This window comes from Cherax quadricarinatus, chromosome 5 (assembly GCF_038502225.1).
Source record: "Cherax quadricarinatus isolate ZL_2023a chromosome 5, ASM3850222v1, whole genome shotgun sequence".
Lineage (NCBI taxonomy): Eukaryota > Metazoa > Arthropoda > Malacostraca > Decapoda > Parastacidae > Cherax > Cherax quadricarinatus.
Window position 1 is genome coordinate 62,672,877 of NC_091296.1, and position 25,181 is coordinate 62,698,057.

General features: G+C 44.9%; 1 protein-coding gene across 5 annotated transcripts in view; it reads left to right on the forward strand.

Moving 5' to 3' along the window:
- The window catches only part of LOC128685076 (leucine-rich repeat neuronal protein 2), a 472,917-nt gene that overhangs the window by 205,126 nt on the left and 242,610 nt on the right, over window positions 1-25,181 (forward strand). Inside the window, exon 1 of one of the 5 annotated variants that reach the window (XM_070103071.1) lies at window positions 1,811-1,840. The exons of the other annotated variants lie outside the window; for them this stretch is intronic. Within the exon in view, the coding sequence (XP_069959172.1) occupies window positions 1,826-1,840 (15 nt within the window). The 5' untranslated portion in view covers window positions 1,811-1,825. Of the gene's footprint in view, window positions 1-1,810; window positions 1,841-25,181 lie in introns of those variants that run through there. 5 annotated transcript variants of the gene reach the window in all.

The following is a 25,181-nucleotide window of genomic DNA, read 5'->3' on the forward strand; positions in this document are numbered from 1 at the left end:
GCCCCTTCACTCTTCCCTGCCCCTTCACTCTTCCCTGCCCCTTCACTCTTCCCTGCCCCTTCACTCTTCCCTGCCCCTTCACTCTTCCCTGCCCCTTCACTCTTCCCTGCCCCTTCACTCTTCCCTGCCCCTTCACCTGCCCCTTCACTCTTCCCTGCCCCTTCACTCTTCCCTGCCCCTTCACTCTTCCCTGCCCCTTCACTCTTCCCTGCCACCTTCACTCTTCCCTGCCCCTTCACTCTTCCCTGCCCCTTCACTCTTCCCTGCCCCTTCACTCTTCCCTGCCCCTTAACTCATCCCTGCCCCTTCACTCTTCCCTGCTCCCTTCACTCTTCCCTGCCCCTTCACTCTTCCCTGCCCCTTCACTCTTCCCTGCCACCTTCACTCTTCCCTGCCCCTTCACTCTTCCCTGCCCCTTCACTCTTCCCTGCCCCTTCACTCTTCCCTGCCCCTTCACTCTTCCCTGCCCCTTCACTCTTCCCTGCCCCTTCACTCTTCCCTGCCCCTTCACTCTTCCCTGCCCCTTCACTCTTCCCTGCCCCTTCACTCTTCCCTGCCCCTTCACTCTTCCCTGCCCCTTCACTCTTCCCAGCCCCATCACACTTCCCACTGCCCCTTCACTCTTCCCTGCCCCTTCACTCTTCACCTGCCCCTTCACTCTTCCCTGCCCCTTCACTCTTCCCTGCCCCTTCACTCTTCCCTGCCCCTTCACTCTTCCCTGCCCCTTCACTCTTCTCTGCCCCTTCACTCTTCCCTGCCCCTTCACTCTTCTCTGCCCCTTCACTCTTCCCTGCCCCTTCACTCTTCCCTGCCCCTTCACTCTTCTCTGCTGCCCCTTCACTCTTCCCTGCCACCTTCACTCTTCCCTGCCCCTTCACTCTTCCCTGCCCCTTCACTCTTCCCTGCCCCTTCACTCTTCCCTGCCCCTTCTCTCTTCCCTGCCCCTTCACTCTTCTCTGCCCCTTCACTCTTCCCTGCCCCTTCACTCTTCTCTGCCCCTTCACTCTTCCCTGCCCCTTCACTCTTCCCTGCCCCTTCACTCTTCCCTGCCCCTTCACTCTTCCCTGCCCCTTCACTCTTCCCTGCCACCTTCCAACAACCAGCTGTGAGTTAGGAAACTAGACAGCTGGTGGTGGTGTATAGTTTTACATCGTGTGATGAGCATTCGGTACTCTCTCTCTCTCTCTCTCTCTCTCTCTCTCTCTCTCTCTCTCTCTCTCAGGATATTCAGGTAGTCATGAATAATGCTACTCATTGGAATTTAATTCCAGTCTTTGATCCTAAATACCGTTCAGTATCCTTTTTATTATTATAATTATTATTATTATAGGAGGGCGCTAAACCCATAAGGGTCATGCAGCGCCCAGAGGGGCAATCAGGTTCGATCCCAAGGACAGGTTCACTTTCTTGGATCAAGAGCCTTTCCCAGCTTCCCTCACTACCTCCTCTGACAGTCTTATTCCCATGCTATCTGAACGTCAGAGCTGAAGGGCGAAAGCCTCCTCCAGGTGTGCTGGGATTTCGACCTTAAATCTCCAAAGATCTGTGCAATCACGATGGAGTTTCTCCAGTAATTGTACGTGATTTCCGACCTTGTGTAGATATCCTTACTGATGCAGTTTTTCTCTCTTTTTTCCAGGTGAGTTCTCCAGGTTTTCCGTCGCCGCACTGTGGGGGGGGGATATTGGGGGGAGGGGGGAAGTCCTTCCCCCTTTCCCTTTGTTTCCCTTCACATGGAAGGTTTGAGAGGGATAGAAGTGAATCTATCCTTTCCTCACCCTCCATCCCTTTATGTCCTACGAGGGGCATCCTTCTCGTCTCCTTGATGCTGACACCTGAGGTAAGTCGCAACTATGATACTCGTAACTGTGACAGTCGTAACTATGAGAGACGTAAGTCTGGGAGACGTAATTTGAGGGTCCTGAAGGAGTGATGATGCTGGAGGTCCTCTGGTGTTGTGGTAAACCTATCCAAGTATTAAAGTATCCTACGTAGGTATATAGGAATCCTACACAGGTATATAGGAATCCTACGCAGGTATACAGGAATCCTATGCAATATAGAAATCCTGCACAGGTTAGTGAAGGATGTTTCAGTGGTCAGCGCCTCCTCGGCCAGGCCCCAGACCAGGCCTCCTGTTGGATCAAGGCCTGATCAAGGCTCTTACTGTTGGTCGCATACATTACAACGTACGAACTTCAGCCCACGTCTGGGCAAGAACTGTTTTGCGGAACTTGCCAGTTCTCCTGAAGACAGTCAGGGATCTTTTTGTTATTTCCCTTATGTATGATGGGAGAGTTTTGAAAAGTCTTGGGTCTCTTACATATATTGTTTAGTGTGCTCGGGGCATCGTCTGCCCCGAGCACACTAAACAATAAATGTAATATCTATCTAGTAGCTATCTGTGTGCGAATTTGGGACAGCCCCTCTAGGATTTTCCAGGTATAAATTGTAATTTATCTTTATCGCCTGCATTCCAAGAAGTACAGGTCAAGGGACGTCAAATGTTCCTGATAATGTAGGTGCTTGACTGAACTTATAAGTGCAGTGAAAGTTCTCTAGACATTTTCTGGGTCTGCAGTTTCACCCATTTAAATGGGGCTATCAATGTTCAACAGTAGAACAAGAGAGAACAAGCGACTCAAAGAAGATCATCGTTGGCGTAGCATCTCTTTTTTTTTGAAGGTTCTCGTTATCCATCCTATCATTTCTTTTTCTTGCAGTTGCGATAACGATACTTTTGTGATCCTTGGCAGCGAGATCATGTAACATTGTCACTCTTAAGTTCTTTGTGTTAGTTTTTCGGTCTATTGTTTACTTAGAATTATTTTTAAGATCCGTTCTAATTTTTATTTCTCATCTTTTCATAACGGAGTAACTGAAATTTGTCCTTATTGAACAGTGTTTTCTACAGACCACTACAGGACTTTGATTATATATATAATGCTTAGAGATTTGTAGTGTCCTCCATGAATGTTTGTTGTGTCCTCCATGAATGTTTGTTGTGTCCTCCATGAATGTTTGTAGTGTCCTCCATGAATGTTTGTAGTGTCCTCCATGAATGTTTGTTGTGTCCTCCATGAATGTTTGTAGTGTCCTCCATGAATGTTTGTAGTGTCCTCCATGAATGTTTGTAGTGTCCTCCATGAATGTTTGTAGTGTCCTCCATGAATGTTTGTAGTGTCCTCCATGAATGTTTGTAGTGTCCTCCATGAATGTTTGTAGTGTCCTCCGTGAATGTTTGTAGTGTCCTCCATGAATGTTTGTTGTGTCCTCCATGAATGTTTGTAGTGTCCTCCATGAATGTTTGTAGTGTCCTCCATGAATGTTTGTAGTGTCCTCCATGAATGTTTGTAGTGTCCTCCATGAATGTTTGTTGTGTCCTCCATGAATGTTTGTTGTGTCCTCCATGAATGTTTGTAGTGTCCTCCATGAATGTTTGTTGTGTCCTCCATGAATGTTTGTTGTGTCCTCCATGAATGTTTGTTGTGTCCTCCATGAATGTTTGTAGTGTCCTCCATGAATGTTTGTTGTGTCCTCCATGAATGTTTGTTGTGTCCTCCATGAATGTTTGTTGTGTCCTCCATGAATGTTTGTTGTGTCCTCCATGAATGTTTGTTGTGTCCTCCATGAATGTTTGTTGTGTCCTCCATGAATGTTTGTTGTGTCCTCCATGAATGTTTGTTGTGTCCTCCATGAATGTTTGTAGTGTCCTCCATGAATGTTTGTAGTGTCCTCCATGAATGTTTGTTGTGTCCTCCATGAATGTTTGTTGTGTCCTCCATGAATGTTTGTTGTGTCCTCCATGAATGTTTGTTGTGTCCTCCATGAATGTTTGTTGTGTCCTCCATGAATGTTTGTAGTGTCCTCCATGAATGTTTGTAGTGTCCTCCATGAATGTTTGTAGTGTCCTCCATGAATGTTTGTTGTGTCCTCCATGAATGTTTGTAGTGTCCTCCATGAATGTTTGTTGTGTCCTCCATGAATGTTTGTTGTGTCCTCCATGAATGTTTGTTGTGTCCTCCATGAATGTTTGTTGTGTCCTCCATGAATGTTTGTTGTGTCCTCCATGAATGTTTGTTGTGTCCTCCATGAATGTTTGTAGTGTCCTCCATGAATGTTTGTAGTGTCCTCCATGAATGTTTGTAGTGTCCTCCATGAATGTTTGTAGTGTCCTCCATGAATGTTTGTAGTGTCCTCCATGAATGCCTCTCTCTTGCAGATTCTGGTATCGTCTGCAAAGAATGATACAGTCCTGTGGTTCATATCCTCGATGCAGGATATAAGAATGAAAAATAAGCGAGGCAACTACTGTGCCATTAACATCTTTTCACTGTGGCAACCTCCGACTTCACTCTGTTTACTACTACTCCCTGAGTTCTGTTACGTTAAATATTGATAAATTAGACACGTGTGCAACTCTTGGGTATCTTTGTTGAGGAAACGTTTCGCCACACAGTGGCTTCATCAGTCCATACAAAGGAGAATCTTGAAGAACAGGAGGAGAATGAGGTAATCAGTCCCTCAACCTTGAGTCGATGTGGTCAGTCCATCAATCTTGATGGATTGATGGACTGAACACATCGACTCAAGGTTGAGGGACTGATTGCCTCATTCTCCTCCTGTTATTCAAGATTCTCCTTTGTATGGACTGATGAAGCCACTGTGTGGCGAAACGTTTCCTCAACAAAGATACCCAAGAGTTGCACACGTGTCTAATTTATCAACATGTCGGTTCTCTGAACCATTCATCTACGTTAAATATTCATCTTCCCACTTTTCCAGTTATTTTTTTAATTCATTTCATGCGCTATGACACCATGGTCGCATTTGTAGAAAGCTTCTGTAAAGTCAGTGTACACTAAATCAGCGATTACTGTAGGTTGTCCTCCAGTGCATCCAGGACACTGTTATAATGACCTAGTGTTTGTGAAAGGCACGAACAATCTGCCCTAAACCTATCCTGTACTGGCTTGTGCAGTTGTGATGTCATGTGATTAGCAATCTTAGTTCATAGTCACCAGACGAGCCTGGCCCATGGCCGGGCTTCGAGAGTAGTAAGAGTCTCGAAACTCATCAGAGGTATATCGAAGGTATAGGACCCGTTCAAAGATTTTGATGTTTGACGTTAGCACAGTTTTGTAGTTCATCACGACTGTTTTACTGTCATATTTATTTGGCAATATTGGTGATGTTTAATGGCAGTGGGATGACACCAGTGTCCAGGCTCCTCTACACCATGCTGAACACCCGAGACGGAGCCCGGCCCGTGCCCGGGCTCCAGTAGTAAGACTCTCGAAACTCATCAAAGGTATATGGATATCCACGAGTTTGGTCCCAAAGCAGAATGCAGGAGTGTAATAGTAATGGCTAGTTCAAAGCCAAATGAGGATAGGTCTACATTGTAAGTTGTGAAGATGTCAGCTGCGGTTTGAGCCACTCGAAAAAAAATCTCATCAGTCTTCAATCTATAGACTGGTGAGTGGTTCACAGAACACGGAATCATGTTGTGACTTCAGTGTTTCATTCATTTATTTATTGCCATCAGTGTATGTTGCATCTCCTTCAAGTGGATGTGGTTTTTCACCCTGGAGAAGGAAATATTTGGGTTTTCTTAAAATTTGATTTATGGTTCTTTGTTACCTGTGTCTGCCTTGGACAGGCTAAGCTTCCTCCTTCCCTCACTTTCTTGATGCCTGTTTTTCCTGTCGTATCTATACAAGTTGTACCCGGGATCCACATTACCTTATCAAACTAAGCTTTTATGTGAGTTTCTGTGAAAGCTGCAAGCATTGCGTTGTTTAACTTTGTAGGAAGACCACTGATAAACGGTTTTTACTGTTTTTCCTTTTTTGAGACCTTGTACGTTTGCAAACACAAATGATGATACATTGTAAGCTGCTTGTTGGTTGGACTTGGTAACTATGTCTGTGATGAACCTACAATTGGCTCTTGATTCCGGTACAGCATGACTCCTAAGAGATGGTATATTCTTAGCATTTTCGCCATTCTTATCCGCTGCCTGGCACTAAAAATCGCTGTTTGCGGCGCCATTCTAGTCTAAATGTTGTCTGCCGCTCCCAAGGGTTTATGGGCCTCGTGATCTTCACGTGGAAGGCCGGACAGTTTGAAGTATAGCATTGTCCTTGATTTATTGAACTATAGCACATTATCGGGTGAGTATTCAGGTCCTGGCCGGCATATACCTTTGTTCAAGAGATTCCGACATATCTTCGCATTTATTTTGACTTGAAGGTCGTTACGCCGACAGGACTGTAAGCGAAGACACAAGTACACAGAACTTGTGCACGCTTACCAAGAGTTCTGTTTAGTGTTGAACTGCTCCATTGAGGGCAGGAGTGATATCAAAACTGGGGCAAATACAGAAATCGTTTACCGCCGACATAGAGCCAGTAAACCATTTAAACTAGTAGGAAGACCTAAGAGTACTGAATATGTACTCTATGGAGTGAACGAGAGAGATGCATGATAATATATACGTAGAGGACACTTAAGGGCCAAGCCCCACGCCTACACACTAACATAAAGTAACTGCACTGAGAGACAAAGAGGAGAAATCATGGATACCGTGAACACAGTAAGAGACCACTGTCAACATCATGGGGCCTAGACTCAAAATTCTACCAGCAAATATCAAAAGTATTGCTGGAACAAATGTAGAAGTTTTCAACAGGAAACTGGATCACTAACTCCACCAAGTGCCAGATCAACCAGGCTCTGATGGATACGTGGGCCAGCGGGCCAATAACAGCAATAGCCTGGTTGACCAGGCAACCACCAGAGAAGCCTGGTCCCCAGGCTGTTGGAGTATGAAGACTGACAAAATTGCTCACATGTATATGTCCAGGCAACGATTCGCTCTAAAGAGAGAGAGTTGCCCCGCATACTTGTGTGGTGGTGCACAGTAATACGTTTTAAAGTTAGTTATGTCACTCCTTATTAAACAACACAGTAGTACGCTGCTGTGAACGAAACAAAATAAGACTTAAACCTGGCTACCATCCGGCTAAAGTTAGACTCACATTCAACATTCATTATTTAACTTCAACCATAATTTTCTCAAAGCCAGCAAGCTGCATTATTAAGCCACTCGCACGCAGTAATGGACTCCTGGTAAGCCAGTCAGCAAGATAACCCCACCACTGGGGTTTAAAGCCTGTCGACTACACGAGGGTTATTTAAAGACTGCATGTAACCTGTTCGCCACCGGTCCAGAACACTGTATTCCTTATAAACAGTGTATATACACTCAACAGATATACCTTCTGGTATACACTATATCCTGCGAGGTTCACTTGCGCATCAGGTATAACCCCCCTTTGCTCTATTTCCTGGGATCAGCGTTGTATACAAGCTACGGTAATTAAAGGTGAACGCACGAGCATGGTGACTTGTTTATAAGCTGCCACACTACAAGCTTTTAGTCTTGCCGGATATCGGCGATTTAGGTGCCTGTCAAATACCTTTGACCGGTTTTGAGGGTTGTACGAGACCCAGGCAGAGCGACTCTCTGTATATCAACATAGAGCTTAGACCTATCAGCATAGAGCTTAGAGCTGTCATCATAGTGCTATAGAGCCCAAATATAACAATATAGAGCTTATAGGTAACCCCATAGAGCTTGCATGCCAGAAGGAAATTAATGTATACAAATACAGCGGTCGTAGGCCACAGTAATCCAACACAGGTGTGTGTGTAATCCTATTCAGACGAGGAGTAATCCTTCCAGGTAGTGGATAATCCTTCCCAGGAGCTGACAAATCCCACTCAAGTACGGGGCAAATGAGGTACAAATGACTCCTAATTAATTGGTAGAGATTATATCTAATTATTATTATTATTATTAATAATATTATTTAGAGAAAGACATAATTTCAGTGGAGTAGAGACCACGTCGGCGTACAGGTGAGCGTCACTGCTAATTTTCACAGGTGTCTTGTCAATGTAGGGGAAGTGGAATATTCAAATGGCTTCAGGAAGAAATCCAAATATTCTTCCTTGAAGCCTTTTTATCCACTTCTCCGAGGCTATGGGTCCCACAATTTACACCAGAGGTGGACCCCATCCTATTATATATATATATATATATATATATATATATATATATATATATATATATATATATATATATATATATATATATATATATATATATATATATATTGGATAAAAAGGCTTCGAGGAAGAATATTTGAATTTCTTCCTGAAGTCATTTAGATATTCCACTTTCCCTACTGCCCCATCTTTTCATTTTATATATGTCGTGCCGAATAGGTAAAAATGGGCAATTAGCAAGAACTCATTTAAAATTAAGTCCTTTCTAAAAAAAATTCCTACATGTTAATGTAAAAATTAATAATTTTGTACCAAAAGAACCTTAGAAAACTTACCTAACTTTATTATAACAAGCACAGTTTAATTTAGCCTAATCCAACTAAATATATTTTAGATAAGTTTACAGTAATTTAATAATAAACAAACACAATGGAATATATTTTTCGTTAGGTTCAGAAGGATTTTTGCGAAATTATTGAATACACAAATTTTCGCTTGCCTTATTCGGCAAGAAGACCGTTGCTATTTAAGCCAAAATAGCAAGTTTTACCTATTCGGCACGACATATATATATATGTGGTTGAAAAATAAAATAATAATTGAGAAATATGACCACGGTTTTTGTTAACACGTGAGGTCAGAAGGTCGTAATTGCAGCAAATGAGAATGGTAACTTCACCTTATTAACTCCTGACATCAGTGAATAATGTAGAGGTCGTTAGAAAGGATTTTGTTTTTCAGTCAGAGAAAATCTGATCGGAAATCCTATTGAATAAGATTATATGTGACACTTTATCAAATACAGATATAACTTGAAATTTTAAGGATGAAAATCCCATCTAGGTGTTGCATCTTGTGGCCTTACCTGCATCATGACATGAGAGAGAGAGGAGAGAGAGAGAGAAAGAGTACAATATTTCCACTACTGTTTGTCAATGGCTTGATGTATTAAAATCGGGTGTCACCTCCATTGAGTGACAACCTGGAGAGGGAGAGGGGTTGCCTGGGAGGGACTGGGAGAGGGGCTACCTGGGAGGGACTGGGAGAGGGGCTACCTGGGAGGGACTGGGAGAGGGGCTGCCTGAGGGACTGGGAGAGGGGGCTACCTGGGAGGGACTGGGAGAGGGGCTGCCTGAGGGACTGGGAGAGGGGCTACCTGGGAGGGACTGGGAGAGGGGCTGCCTGAGGGACTGGGAGAGGGGCTACCTGGGAGGGACTAGGAAAGGGGCTGCCTGGGAGGGACTGATAGAGGGGGGCTTCCTGGGAGGGACTGGGAGAGGGGGGTTGACTGGGTCTGGAAGAAAGAGAAGGGAGGGACTGGGAGAGAGGAAGGAACTGGAGGTGATGAACATGGTGGGAGGGAACGACTGTGGGAGGGAAGAACTTGTTGGTGATACGGAGGGTAATAGTGGGAGGGAGGGTCTTGGTGGGAGGGAGATACTAGATGGAGGAGTGACGTACCTGTGACATACCAGTGACGTACCATTGACATACCCGTGACATACCAGTGACGTACCCTTGACATACCCGTGACATACCAGTGACGTACCCTTGACATACCCGTGACATACCAGTGACGTACCCTTGACATACCCGTGACATACCAGTGACGTACCCTTGACATACCCGTGACATACCAGTGACGTACCCTTGACATACCTGCACAATGATAGTAGTACTCTTTAAATCTGGTTCAGAATGCTGATACTCATTATTAGCTGACGGAGGATCGAGCCTTCCCAGCTTGTGCTGAACGACCGAAACCACTATGTAAAAATAATAATACAACGACCCAAACGAGTTTATCATTCATAATAATAATAATAATAATAATAATAATAATTTAGGGTGATGATCTGTGTATTCATGTCAATTCAGTTGAGAAATCAGTCACAGTCATTATAATAATTATTTACTGCACTCTTACACTCAGCAGCTTTTAAAATATTACCTCCCCCCCCACACACAGAAATCTTTCACATTCTAAATATAAAATATTGGAACGCCAGGTATATATATTATTTATGTACTACCTTGACAAGTTACTGCAGTGTAAGATGCTGGAGGAAGTGTAAACTGTATGTCGACAAGTAGACGTGTTGTTACCACCACCAGCAACACCACCGTCACCGCCAACACCACCACCACCACCTGTACCACCATCAGCAACACCACCGTCACCGCCAACACCACCACCACCACCTGTACCACCATCAGCAACACCACCGTCACCACCACCACCACCATCAGCAACACCACCGCCAACACCACCACCACCATCAGCAACACCACCGTCACCACCACCACCACCATCAGCAACACCACCGTCACCACCACCACCACCATCAGCAACACCACCGTCACCACCACCACCACCATCAGCAACACCACCACCACCACCACCACCATCAGCAACACCACCGTCACAACCACCACCACCATCAGCAACACCACCGTCACCACCACCACCATCATCAGCAACACCACCGTCACAACCACCACCACCATCAGCAACACCACCGTCACCACCACCACCATCATCAGCAACACCACCGTCACCACCACCACCACCATCAGCAACACCACCGTCACCACCACCACCATCATCAGCAACACCACCGTCACCACCACCACCACCATCAGCAACACCACCGTCACCACCACCACCACCATCAGCAACACCACCGTCACCGCCAACACCACCACCACCATCAGCAACACCACCGTCACCACCACCACCACCATCAGCAACACCACCGTCACCACCACCACCACCATCAGCAACACCACCGTCACAACCACCACCATCAGCAACACCACCGTCACCGCCAACACCACCACCACCATCAGCAACACCACCGTCACCACCACCACCACCATCAGCAACACCACCGTCACCACCACCACCACCATCAGCAACACCACCGTCACAACCACCACCATCAGCAACACCACCGTCACCGCCAACACCACCACCACCATCAGCAACACCACCGTCACCACCACCACCACCATCAGCAACACCACCGTCACCACCACCACCACCATCAGCAACACCACCGTCACAACCACCACCATCAGCAACACCACCGTCACCACCACCACCACCACCACCACCAGCAACACTACCGTCACCACCACCAGCAACACCACCGTCACCGCCAACACCACCACCACCATCAGCAACACCACCGTCACCACCACCACCACCATCAGCAACACCACCGTCACCACCACCACCACCATCAGCAACACCACCGTCACCACCACCACCACCATCAGCAACACCACCGTCACAACCACCACCATCAGCAACACCACCGTCACCACCACCACCACCACCACCAGCAACACTACCGTCACCACCACCACCACCATTACCACCACTACCACCACCGTCACCATCACCACCACCAGCATCACCACCACCACCGTCGTCACCACCACCACTAGCAACACCACCACCGTCACCACCAGCAACATCATCACCACCACCAGCAACACCAACAATATTACCACCAGCAGCAGCAGCACCACCACCACCAACACCACCACCAACATTACCGCCACCACCACCACCACCATTACCACCACTACCACCAGCAACACCACCGTCACCATCACCACCACCAGCATCACCACCACCACCGTCGTCACCACCACCACTAGCAACACCACCACCGTCACCACCAGCAACATCATCACCACCACCAGCAACACCAACAATATTACCACCAGCAGCAGCAGCACCACCACCACCAACATTACCGCCACCACCACCACCACCACCACCACCACCACCAGCAATTCTAACATTCTTGGCGAGACTGTCACCTCTTGATGACCCAGGTAAAGCAGCGTGTTAAACAGGGCAATTCTGAGTGGATCATTAAGTGGATTAAGGAGCATTAGTGTCTCCAGGAAGATGTACCGATGTAATTGTTCAGATGTACCATTGTACTTGTTGTCTCTCTCCAGTAACACTCTGAGGGAGAGACGAAATCTGTGTACTCACCTAGTTGTGTTAGCGAGGGTCGAACCTCACAACACAGTGTGTCTTGTGACATACATAAGACGCTAGTTTATTACGTTATTTTACATTAACTATTCGTTGATCTATGTTCATTAACCCTAGCTTAACCTTTGATGATTTCCGTGAGTTTTCTACTCCTGGAGCCCGGCCATGGGCCAGGCTCGTCTGGTGCTAGCCCGGTCAACCAGGCTGTTGCTGTTGGTGGGCCGCTGACCCACATATCCATCACAGCCTGGTTGATCAAGCATCTAGAGGAAGTGCCGGTATTAACTGAGGTAAATATACACAAAGGCAATTACCGAGACGTTTTCTCTACTTTTCGCCGGTACCTTTGTCACTGTAGTGACTGAGTGAAGAATTAGACACTTGTCTAACATTCCTCAGTCCTGTACAGAGATGAATGGTGGAGGATGATGAGGAGTCTGAGGTAATCAGTTCGTCATCCTGGGGTCGATGTTATCAGTCCATCAAGATGAGAAAACACTGACTGAACACATCTACTCCAGGCTGAGGGACTGATTACCTCAAACTCCTTCTCATCTTCCACCATTCATCTCTGTACTTGACTGAGGAAGCCACTTGTTGGGCAGTATGTTAACTCACACATCCCTTCTCTTCCACCGATGGTGGCCCAGGACAAAGCGAAACGTCGTTTAATACTATAAAGTTTCCTGCCCGGTGTTTTGTTGATCCTGTGAGCACCTTTTGTCTACCTGTCCTCCCCAGCAAACTTCCCTCTCTCTCTCTCTCTCTTCCCCAGCCAGTAGCTCTCCCTCCCACTAGTCTTCTCCCCTCTCCCTCCAGAGGATCATCCCGCCTCGCCCTGTCTGGGGACCATTCCATTATCCTTATCCAGGAATCCCTTCGCTTTTTCTTTACTAAGAAATGCCTTTCTCTCGCTTTTTGGAGACCAGAAGCGTTTTCCAACCCCCCCTCTTTCCCTCCTTACCTAACCTCCCACCATCATCTTTCCTCCCTGTCTTCCGCCCCCCACTCCCTCACTGCCACTCACCATCCCTTCCTCCATCCCGGGCAGGGCGAGACGTATGGACAGGTCTCTCCTATTCACCTTTCAGTAAATAGGTACCTGGGCGTTAGGCAGCATCCAAGGGACTAACAATTCACTAAAGGTAACACCAGCACTCACTCTCTGAGTACCAGTGAAGGTTGAACGTTCACTCAGTAAACAATGAGTACTGCCTCGTGTAGTACTCATTGCTTACCCATTCTCGTTCCACTAAAGAATATTTCCTGCAGTACCGTGTGCTGCCACTTTCTTCAAGTTTTCTGTGTGGTGTTTTATCAGAGATCTTACTGCCTCAAATACCTTACAAAAAAGTGGGTGCAACACTGACATTGAATTGCCACAAGGCAACACTGACATAGTGAACCACCACAAGGCAACACTGACATAGTGAACCACCACAAGGCAACACTGACATAGTGAACCACCACAAGGCAACACTGACATAGTGAACCACCACAAGGCAACACTGACATAGTGAACCACCACAAGGCAACACTGACATAGTGAATCACCACAAGGCAACACTGACATAGTGAATCACCACAAGGCAACACTGACATAGTGAACCACCACAAGGCAACACTGACATAGTGAACCACCACAAGGCAACACTGACAGTGAACCACCACAAGGCAACACTGACATAGTGAACCACCACAAGGCAACACTGACAGAGTGTGAATGATCACATGATGAATGGGAAGAATGATGCACAAGTAATCCGCACATAGGAGAAAGAGGAGCTTACGACGACGTTTCGGTCGTAAGCTCCTCTCTCCTATGTGCGGGTTATTTGTGTATTGTTAAAGTCACGGTATTGTGGCTTGTTGTTCTTCGGGAAGAGTAATGAATGGGGTTGGTCACTGTCATCACCATCCTCACTTCACCAAGGTATATCCTCATCCATCCTCACCTTACCAAGGTATATCCTCACCCATCCTCACCATACCAAGGTATATCCTCACCCATCCTCACCTTACCAAGGTATATCCTCACCTCACCAAGGTATATCCTCACCCATCCTCACCTTACCAAGGTATATCCTCACCCATCCTCACCTTACCAAGGTATATCCTCACCCATCCTAACTTCACCAAGGTATATCCTCACCCATCCTCAGCTTACCAAGGTATATCCTCACCCATCCTCACCATACCAAGGTATATCCTCACCCATCCTCACCATACCAAGGTATATCCTCACCCATCCTCACCATACCAAGGTATATCCTCACCCATCCTCACCTTACCAAGGTATATCCTCACCCATCCTCACCTTACCAAGGTATATCCTCACCCATCCTCACCTTACCAAGGTATATCCTCACCCATCCTCACCCTACCAAGGTATATCCTCACCCATCCTCACCTTACCAAGGTATATCCTCACCCATCATCACCTTACCAAGGTATATCCTCACCCATCCTCACTTTACCAAGGTATATCCTCACCCATCCTAACTTCACCAAGGTATATCCTCACCCATCCTCACCTTACCAAGGTATATCCTCACCCATCCTCACCATACCAAGGTATATCCTCACCCATCCTCACCATACCAAGGTATATCCTCACCCATCCTCACCATACCAAGGTATATCCTCACCCATCCTCACCTTACCAAGGTATATCCTCACCCATCCTCACCTTACCAAAGTATATCCTCACCCATCCTCACCTTACCAAGGTATATCCTCACCCATCCTCACCCTACCAAGGTATATCCTCACCCATCCTCACCTTACCAAGGTATATCCTCACCCATCATCACCTTACCAAGGTATATCCTCACCCATCCTCACTTTACCAAGGTATATCCTCACCCATCCTCACTTTACCAAAGTATATCCTCACCCATCCTCACCTTACCAAGGTATATCCTCACCCATCCTCACCTTACCAAGGTATATCCTCACCCATCATCACCTTACCAAGGTATATCCTCACCCATCCTCACTTCACCAAGGTATATCCTCACCCATCCTCACTTTACCAAAGTATATCCTCACCCATCCTCACCTTACCAAGGTATATCCTCACCCATCCTCACCATACCAAGGTATATCCTCACCCATCCTCACCTTACCAAGGTATATCCTCACCCATCATCACCTTACCAAGGTATATCCTCACCCATCCTCACTTTACCAAAGTATATCCTCACCCATCCTCACCTTACCAAGGTATATCCTCACCCATCCTCACCTTACCAAGGTATATCCTCACCCATCATCACCTTACCAAGGTATATCCTCACCCATCCTCACTTTACCAAAGTATATCCTCACCCATCCTCACCTTACCAAGGTATATCCTCACCCATCCTCACCTTACCAAGGTATATCCTCACCCATCATCACCTTACCAAGGTATATCCTCACCCATCCTCACTTTACCAAAGTATATCCTCACCCATCCTCACCTTACCAAGGTATATCCTCACCCATCCTCACTTCACCAAGGTATATCCTCACCCATCCTCACTTTACCAGGGTATATCCTCACCCATCCTCACCTTACCAAGGTATATCCTCACCCATCATCACCTTACCAAGGTATATCCTCACCCATCCTCACTTTACCAAAGTATATCCTCACCCATCCTCACCTTACCAAGGTATATCCTCACCCATCCTCACTTCACCAAGGTATATCCTCACCCATCCTCACTTTACCAGGGTATATCCTCACCCATCCTCACCTTACCAAGGTATATCCTCACCCATCATCACCTTACCAAGGTATATCCTCACCCATCATCACCTTACCAAGGTATATCCTCACCCATCCTCACCCTGCCAAGGTATATCCTCACCCATCCTCACCTTACCAAGGCATATCCTCACCCATCCTCACTTCACCAAGGTATATCCTCACCCATCCTCACTTTACCAAGGTATATCCTCACCCATCCTCACTTCACCAAGGTATATCCTCACCCATCCTCACCTTACCAAGGTATATCCTCACCCATCCTCACCATACCAAGGTATATCCTCACCCATCCTCACCTTACCAAGGTATATCCTCACCCATCCTCACCATACCAAGGTATATCCTCACCCATCCTCACCTCATCAAGGTATATCCTCACCCATCCTCACCTTACCAAGGTATATCCTCACCCATCCTCACTTCACCAAGGTATATCCTCACCCATCCTCACTTTACCAAGGTATATCCTCACCCATCCTCACCTCATCAAGGTATATCCTCACCCATCCTCACCTCATCAAGGTATATCCTCACCCATCCTCACCTTACCAAGGTATATCCTCACCCATCCTCACCTTACCAAGGTATATCCTCACCCATCCTCTCCTTACCAAGGTATATCCTCACCCATCCTCACCTTACCAAGGTATATCCTCACCCATCCTCACCTCATCAAGGTATATCCTCACCCATCCTCACCTCACCAAGGTATATCCTCACCCATCCTCACCTCATCAAGGTATATCCTCACCCATCCTCACCTCATCAAGGTATATCCTCACCCATCCTCACCTTACCAAGGTATATCCTCACCCATCCCCACCTAACCAAGGTGAGGATATATACAGTCGACATTCTTCCATATCTTACCTCTCTCCGTAAGTTAACATTTAAATACGTTAAGTTAGTTTTATGTACCTTAAGTTAGAGTTGTGTATATTAAAAGTGTGTATATATTGTGATAAATGTATACTCAGAGAGTTATACACAGTAAGTTAGTATTAAAAATAAAAACATTCAGTGCAGTTATATTTGACCACAAAATACACTTGTATGATGCATATCTTGTATTTGTTCTGCCGTGATGGGTATGTGGGTCAGCGGGCCACCAGCAGCAACAGTCTGCTTGACCAGGCAAGCACCAGACAAGCCTGGCTGAGGGTCGGGCTGCGAGAATAGGACAAAACTCTCGAAACTCATCAAAGGTATATTGTCGACATATCAAAGGTATATTGTCGACATATCAAAGGTATATTGTCGACATATCAAAGGTATATTGTCGACATATCAAAGGTATATTGTCGACATATCAAAGGTATATTGTCGACATATCAGAGGTATATTGTCGACATATCAGAGGTATATTGTCGACATATCAAAGGTATATTGTCGACATATCAGAGGTATATTGTCGACATATCAAAGGTATATTGTCGACATATCAGAGGTATATTGTCGACATATCAGAGGTATATCGTCGACATATCAAAGGTATATTGTCGACATATCAAAGGTATATTGTCGACATATCAAAGGTATATTGTCGACATATCAGAGGTATATTGTCGACATAGAGGTATATCGTCGACATATCAAAGGTATATTGTCGACATATCAAAGGTATATTGTCGACATATCAGAGGTATATTGTCGACATATCAAAGGTATATTGTCGACATATCAGAGGTATATCGTCGACATATCAAGGGTATATTGTCGACATATCAAAGGTATATTGTCGACATATCAGAGGTATATTGTCGACATATCAGAGGTATATCGTCGACATAAGAACCCGGTAATCTGACTCGTGTGAGATAGATTGTTGGATGCTGTTGATCCTCTCTGCCAGCCAGAATCCCAAGATCTTGTTCTATACTCATGACTATATTTCTCCTGTAGGGTTTAACGCAAGGTTTATTGATAACGAATGAGCAAGTGTTATCTCGCTCTCTGGTTTGATCCGAGTGTTACGGCTGTTAAGGTTTAACTTGATGGATTGAATTCATGTTTTGTGTACCCTTGTGTGGCGGAATGGAGGATTTAGGGAGACATGATTGGTAAGGAACCAGGGTTGACATACCCACCAACCTGTCTTACCATGGTGTGGGTTATCATACCATCACATACCAACCAGCCTGTCCTACCATGGTGTGGGGTACATACATCATACATATATTCAGAGATATACGTATCTCAGTATACACACACACACACACTGACAGGTATACAAACTTCTCGGTGTATATACCTTCTGTTTTCTCACTAAAAACTTATAAATAACTTGCCTAATTTTCTATATTTCGTGATATATGAAGCACCATCGTTCAGGGACGAAAATTAAAATGACATATATATTTTTTTCACAAATTTTCCCTTTGGTTGTACGTTCAATATAATTCCTGTATAAATTTCAATATATTGAGGTCCAGGAGCTGAATATTTGTTTTATTCCCTGCGCTTCCCGGACCTCTGTTTCGATATTTATAAAATGTTTGTCTAAACACTGAATGGTTTATTGAAAGTTACTAGCGGTTATTGGTTGGCTGGTTTACTGAGTTTGAAGTCTATATATTACACTAGGGTCATTGAGGCTATATGTCTCCTGTGTTCCACTAGTCGGTGTTCTAGCACCTGAGAACACGATGTATATACAGTGTTTATACACTGAGATATACACATCATTTCTAAGATGTGTATATCTCAGGTGTTCAACACATCATCCCACAGATGATGTGTTGAACACCTCATCTGTGGGATGGTGAACTGTTCACTTCATCTCCAGGTCGAGGGACTGATCACCTCAGACTTCGTCGCCACTGCTTGGCGAAACGTTCCCGCAGTTAAGTTACTCAAGTGTTGCAACAGTGTTGCAGCCACTTACTAGGTCAGGTCAAAAAAGTCGTGGGGTGTGAGTGAGAGATATCCTAGGGTTCTTAAGATACCTTATTACATCCTAAGTTCTGTTTGCAAACACACACACACACACACACACACACACACACACACACACACACACACACACACAATCAACCTGACGACACTGGAGGACAGGAGAGATAGGGGGGACATGATAACGACATACAAAATACTGAGAGGAATTGACAAGGTGGACAAAAACAGGATGTTCCAGAGATTGGACACAGTAACAAGGGGACACAGTTGGAAGCTAAAGACACAGATGAATCACAGGGATGTTAGGAAGTATTTCTTCAGCCACAGAGTAGTCAGTAAGTGGAATAGTTTGGGAAGCGATGTAGTGGAGGCAGGATCCATACATAGCTTTAAGCAGAGGTACGATAAAGCTCACGGCTCAGGGAGAGTGACCTAGTAGCGATCAGTGAAGAGGCGGGGCCAGGAGCTCGGACTCGACCCCCGCAACCTCAACTAGGTGAGTACAACTAGGTGAGTACACACACACACACACACACACACACACACACACATACACACATACACACACATACACACACACACACACACACACACACACACACACACACACATACACATACACACACACACACACACACACACACACACACACACACACACACACACACACACAGTGGTGTTAAAATACATCATCTAATTTGCAAATATTATTCTTTAACTGAATGCAAATTACCCCCTTCCCCCTCCAACCACATCCCCCTCCACCTCCTTCAACCCCAACCCACTTCCTCAACCTTTTCTCAGCGTCCTCCTCATCCCCCTCCTCCCACTATCTTCCATTCTATCTCCATTTTCCCGTCTCCCTTCTTTATCACCTACTACCTCCTCCTTTACCCTTTTCCCCCCTCCAGCTCCCTCCATCCTCTCCCATTCATCCCCTTTTTAACCTCCAGTATTTTTCTCCACTTACCTATGCCTCCCCTACCCTCACATCGCCCTCCCCCTTCCGCGTCCCCCTCCCTCACATCCCCCTCCCACCAGTAATCGCATTAAATATTTATAACGAGGTAATGGAATAAAGGGAATGAACGGCTGGAAAAAGGCCAAAAATGCTAATTATTGCAATGCACGAGTGAGACTAAAAGTGGCACTGCAACCATTGTTGCAACCCACCCTCCTCCCCTTACCCCCTACCTCCGTCCCAAAACAATAGTAGGGGTGACCACACTAACAAAAGTGCCTTCACCTAACGCTTTTTTTCTACATCAAAACTGGATACAGCATTGTGCTGTAGCGTCGTTCCGTAAGATAGTTACGCGGTGGGGATTAACGCTTGACTACGCTTGACTCGGTGTCAGCCTGAGCTGACACTACAGTACCGACAAGATAAAGAATTAGCCACATATGCAACATCTGGGCCTACAAATAAAGATACGCAGATGTTGCACATGTGTAATTCTTCATCGTCAAGTATTTCATTAAGGTTTATCATCTACGGCAGCTTCAAAGGTTTCCTTCCAGCAGAACTGCAGTTACTGTTATTTGGAAAGGACACGCGATGCCAAGGGCACCTTGGGGTATTGTCCTTCCCCACGATAGTGCAGCTGACCAGACCAACAGACGTGCCCATAGGTGATGCCAAGGGCACCTTGGGAGAGGCACCCAACAAAAGTCATAGAACTGACCACACTAACAAAAGTGACAAAGTCACTCCAGTTTCCAGATATGATTTGAAGATGAACAAAAAATTGAGCAAATGAAAAATTAAACAGACGAAACAGAGTCAGTTGACTATGTTTCGAAGCGTTGTACAGAAACTGCCTCCTCATGGACTCAGAGGAGAGCTTCTCATCTTGTATCATCTTAGTCCAAGAGCAGTAGCTCAGAAAAGAACTTAAAACTGAAAAAAATGGTAAAATGAAACTTTCTGAAAAGATGCATAAGATTATGAAAAAAAGGCATCAGAAGTTCCCAGAAATTCACCTTGTGGTAAAGCAGGACTTCAAGATGGCGTCCAACATGGCTGTTGCTCTTTGTTTTGTTCGTATCTTTGCGTTCAGACGTGAGGGAAATGCAGTGAAAATCTTTTAAACTTTAGTTCTCAGACTCAATCAATCTATTGGAATCATTTATTCAGTGATCCAATCCAAAATAATATGGTGGCTCATATGGCTTTCAAAACCAAATCATCATCATATATACCACGAGTGTATATTAAGGACTTGTAATGGAAAGTCCTGACAGTGTCCTCCATGTAATTGTAATCATAAAACAGTGAAAGGTGAATATGTAGATCTTTCGGTATTATGTTGCATCATGGTTATGAATATAATTATGGACAGCCAGTAATGTAGTTGCTGTTTCTTCATCATCAGTATCAATGCTGGTGCACTGTTGTTGCAGGTTTGACCATTGTGTTTACTGCACACTGAGTTGCAGAAACACACCATGTTGAGCAGGCCGTCAAGGGCAACAGGAAGCTCGGTTTCTACAGGTATGAGGATGTTATCCTGTGTTTTGTGTTCCCATTCAGTTAGTGCAGTTTGGCTTTAGTAATCTGGTGTTTTAAAGGTGCCAGCGCCACACAGTTTAAAAAATGAATGTTTCTCCTGTATTTTGTTTAATCTTATGAGTCTGTCCAGACTCTGTGAAAGTATTCAACATGTGACAGTCTTGTTTTCGTGTATTGTGTTAAAAACTGTGTTCTTGTCCTGACGAAATTTGCAGACACTGTGTCGCAGTCATTCACTGCATGTAAAAATATCTGTGATTCATATGCACGGTTGCACACAGATCATAGCACGGGTGGGAGTCCAACCCATGGCAAGCGAATCATAAAATTCCCAGTCCAGTGCGTTAACCATTGGACCATACTGGCCTATTCTTGTTAGGACGGTATCTTGTTAGGCTGGTATCTTGTTAGGCTGGTATCTTGTAAGGCTGGTGTCTTGTTAGGCTGGTATCTTGTTAAGCTGGTATCTTGTTAGGCTGGTATCTTGTTAGACTGGTATCTTGCTAGGCCTGTATGTATCTTGTTAGGCTTGTATCTTGTTAGGCTTGTATCTTGTTAGGCTGGTATCTTGTTAGGACGGTATGGTCCGGTAGATAGCACACTGCTCTGCGAGTTTTATGAGTCACTTGCCATGGGTTCGAGTCTCACCCGTTCTGTGATTCGTCAAATGCGTGTTGCCATCACCAATGTAAGCCTGAATTTGATACATGTTGCACAGTGGGGACTTCATAACTAGTGGTTGTTGTAGCCACTAGCATGACCCGTAAGTCAGTGTCTGTGTCAACTGGCAGATCCTTTGAGTTTTTTATGCCAAGAACTGTTGAGACGGTGTGTGCGAGTCTGCCACAACTTGCTTTACATATCTGCCAGCCATAAGCATCATTTCATACAGTTTCTATTAATCTTTTCTTACGGTTACTCTGAGCCGAAAATGCTGCTTGGGTAGTGATGGTCTCCATATCAGCTTCAAAAAAGAAGGCTATCAAAATTATCTGTGTTGTCGAAACAGTCAGGCTTTACTAAGACACAAACCATGGTACGGGTGGGGATTGAACTCGCGGTTAGAGAGTCGTAAAACTCCAGACCGACGCGTTAGTCACTGGGGACTTGAGCTAGAGTTCGTCATGGCCACGCTGGCGGGAGATTCGTTTGTAAAAACTTTTATTTATGGTCACAGTGGTACCTATGCTAACCTTCCTATGGTGTATAAATATACCTAGTTGAATGAATCTTATTGTAGCCAGCTGGCCCAGTGGCTAACGCGTCGGTTTAGAGTTTTACGACTAACCGCGAGTTCAAGCCCCACCCGTGGTATGGTGTGTTTGCAATCGTGTCATTACGATTTCGTGAGTCTACTAAGACAACAAGTGAAGGCTGCTGAGGTAATACTGTGACCACGAAGTGCACGTGAAAAGGAATGTTTGGTTAACATGTGGACAACTGATATTTTGACATAAACCGTCTGTCATAGCTCTGCTAACCCATTTCTTGTCATAATGCGGCCCATGCATCCGAAGACATTAAGGGGTGGAATCACCCTAGACGTACCGTCGTTCCGTCTAAATTTTGAGCAGCAGTCATTATTTCTGCAGCTTTTATGTATCAAGGCTGGTCAAATGTAACTGGGAATATTCTCAGGTCATGTGCAGAACATAGTGTAGTATAAATGGTGGTTTTGTTGGATCTAAACTGATGAAGGGAAGGATTTATATTGTTTTTTTTCAGACCTGTCACTCTTTACTTTTGTTATTTTGAAGCCATTCTCAGGACATGGGTTTAATTCCAGGTTAAAGCCAGCAGCCCAGAGAAAGTCTAGGGAAGTTTAGAGTCCAGTAACTGAACTTCTTAAGGAGCTCTATTACCACAGACTGCAGCTCAGGGACAGTTGGTTGGCTATACGTGTTTATAAATATGTATCCAAACATGCCAGTTCTTTCAGATGATGGAAGTTTGACTGTGCGTTTTATGGGTGACTATCACAATTCCATTTTTTTTACACAAACTGTGCTACCCATAGCGTGGAAGGTGTTGTGACCAGCAAGAGTACAGTAAATACATTGAAATCATTGCTATCAAACCTCAGTTGTGTAAAATCACCTAAGGAATATAGGGGTTCACGAGGTGGAATTCACCACTGGATACCTAAGAAGTTCCACACCACTGTACCTTTTTATAATCATCAGCAAAGGTGATACTGGTGTATATACATAGCTGTTTGAAGTAGCAGTGATGAAATGAAATGTTTGGGTCTGCATGCCGAATATGTGGAATATGTTATGGCTGTCTCTCTCCTGTTAGTCACCATGGAATCTCTACCACCCGGTCCACTATAATTGTACAGAAAGTGCTTCAAAGAATCAGGTATCATATTACATCTCCATTTTTCTGTTTCGTGCAGTGTATGACCCTCATGCTGATCATTGACTCTCAACCTTATATCAAGGATGACTGGGACAGCTTCATCAAGGATTCCTTTGATTTCGTTACCTTCACTGATTACTGTATTAATAATCCACTTCCCATGCAGGATTTTATGCGTCGTAACGAATATTAATGATGCTTGGGTTTCCAATGTTGCTGGTCGTTGTAATACCATAATGATCACCATAATAAACTGAATATTCTTGTCCATTTAAGAAAGTGTCCATGTATCCTGTGAGGTCTGACACAGTACTGACATTAATCATTTTCACAAAGAATGTTCGAGGCTTCTTGAAAGAATCTTCCCGTACTTTATCACTTAACCTGCCAGCAGTTTCGTCCTTTTGATCTCTGTTACTGAGGAATGCTTGAGCACAAGTACCGTGATATTTTTGCCTCAGCTGCCACTAAATCAAGTGTTTTGTATGCACTCTGCAACAGTATTTCCTCATTCATCTTGTTTATCTCTAGCACTTACGTAGATGAATGGTTCAGAGAACCGACAGTTGCTTTGAATTCTAGAGCTACTGTTTTGTTTACAACTTTCCTGCGTTTGACTGGAATTTTATTGTCCACATTTATGGCTTTTGCACAGAACGTGCAGTCACATTTAATGTCAAGTGTAGGGACAACTGAACGCGATTATGGCGTTTTATTTTCTTGTGTCAGACTAGCTGATGGGTTTTTCTTTTCAGCTGTAATTGTTTTCCCGTGTGTATAGTTCTTGTGTCAAAAAACTTGAACCTTCGGTGTTGCGTTTCCTCCTCTTTTGAAGTCCATCTCGCTGGACGCTCGCCAACACAAGAGTTCTGCGGCCCTTATCCCCCAACATTTACAAAACCTGTCGAACCCGGCTTCTCCTTGCACAATGCACATCCATTATGTGAAACGAGAACAGGGTAAATGAATGTGGTATACATAGTACATTAATACAATAATACATTAGTAATACATGTGGTACAATGTATGTACGTTACCTGAAACGAGAACAGGGTAAACGAGAGTGGTATACATAGTACATTAATACAATAATACATTAGTAATACATGTGGTACAATGTATGTACGTTACCTGAACATGTAATTATGTTTCTAAGTTTGTCATAAATATTATCAACGGATTGCTTATGTCTGAAAAACCTGTTTGAATATTCCATTCCACTTCTGTCATGTCTGAATAACATCTTGAATTCCTGCTTTACCACAGGGGAACTTCTGGATTTTTTTTTTATATATTCTTTTCATATTATGCATCTTTCCTGAAAGTTTTTGGCTTTGGTCTATTGCTCTTGGACTGTCTCCCTACGACCTTCGAGAACTTCCCACTTTGAAACACCGTATAGAGATGGGATCTCCCCATGGGCTCAGAGGAGAGCTCTGAAGCATCGCAGAGAGATGGAGTTTTCCCATGGACTTAAAAAGAGCTGGCCTAGAAGTGTACAAAGATGGTATCTCACTATGGACTCGGAGGAGAGCTTCTCACCTTCGCAGCGGAGAAATTCA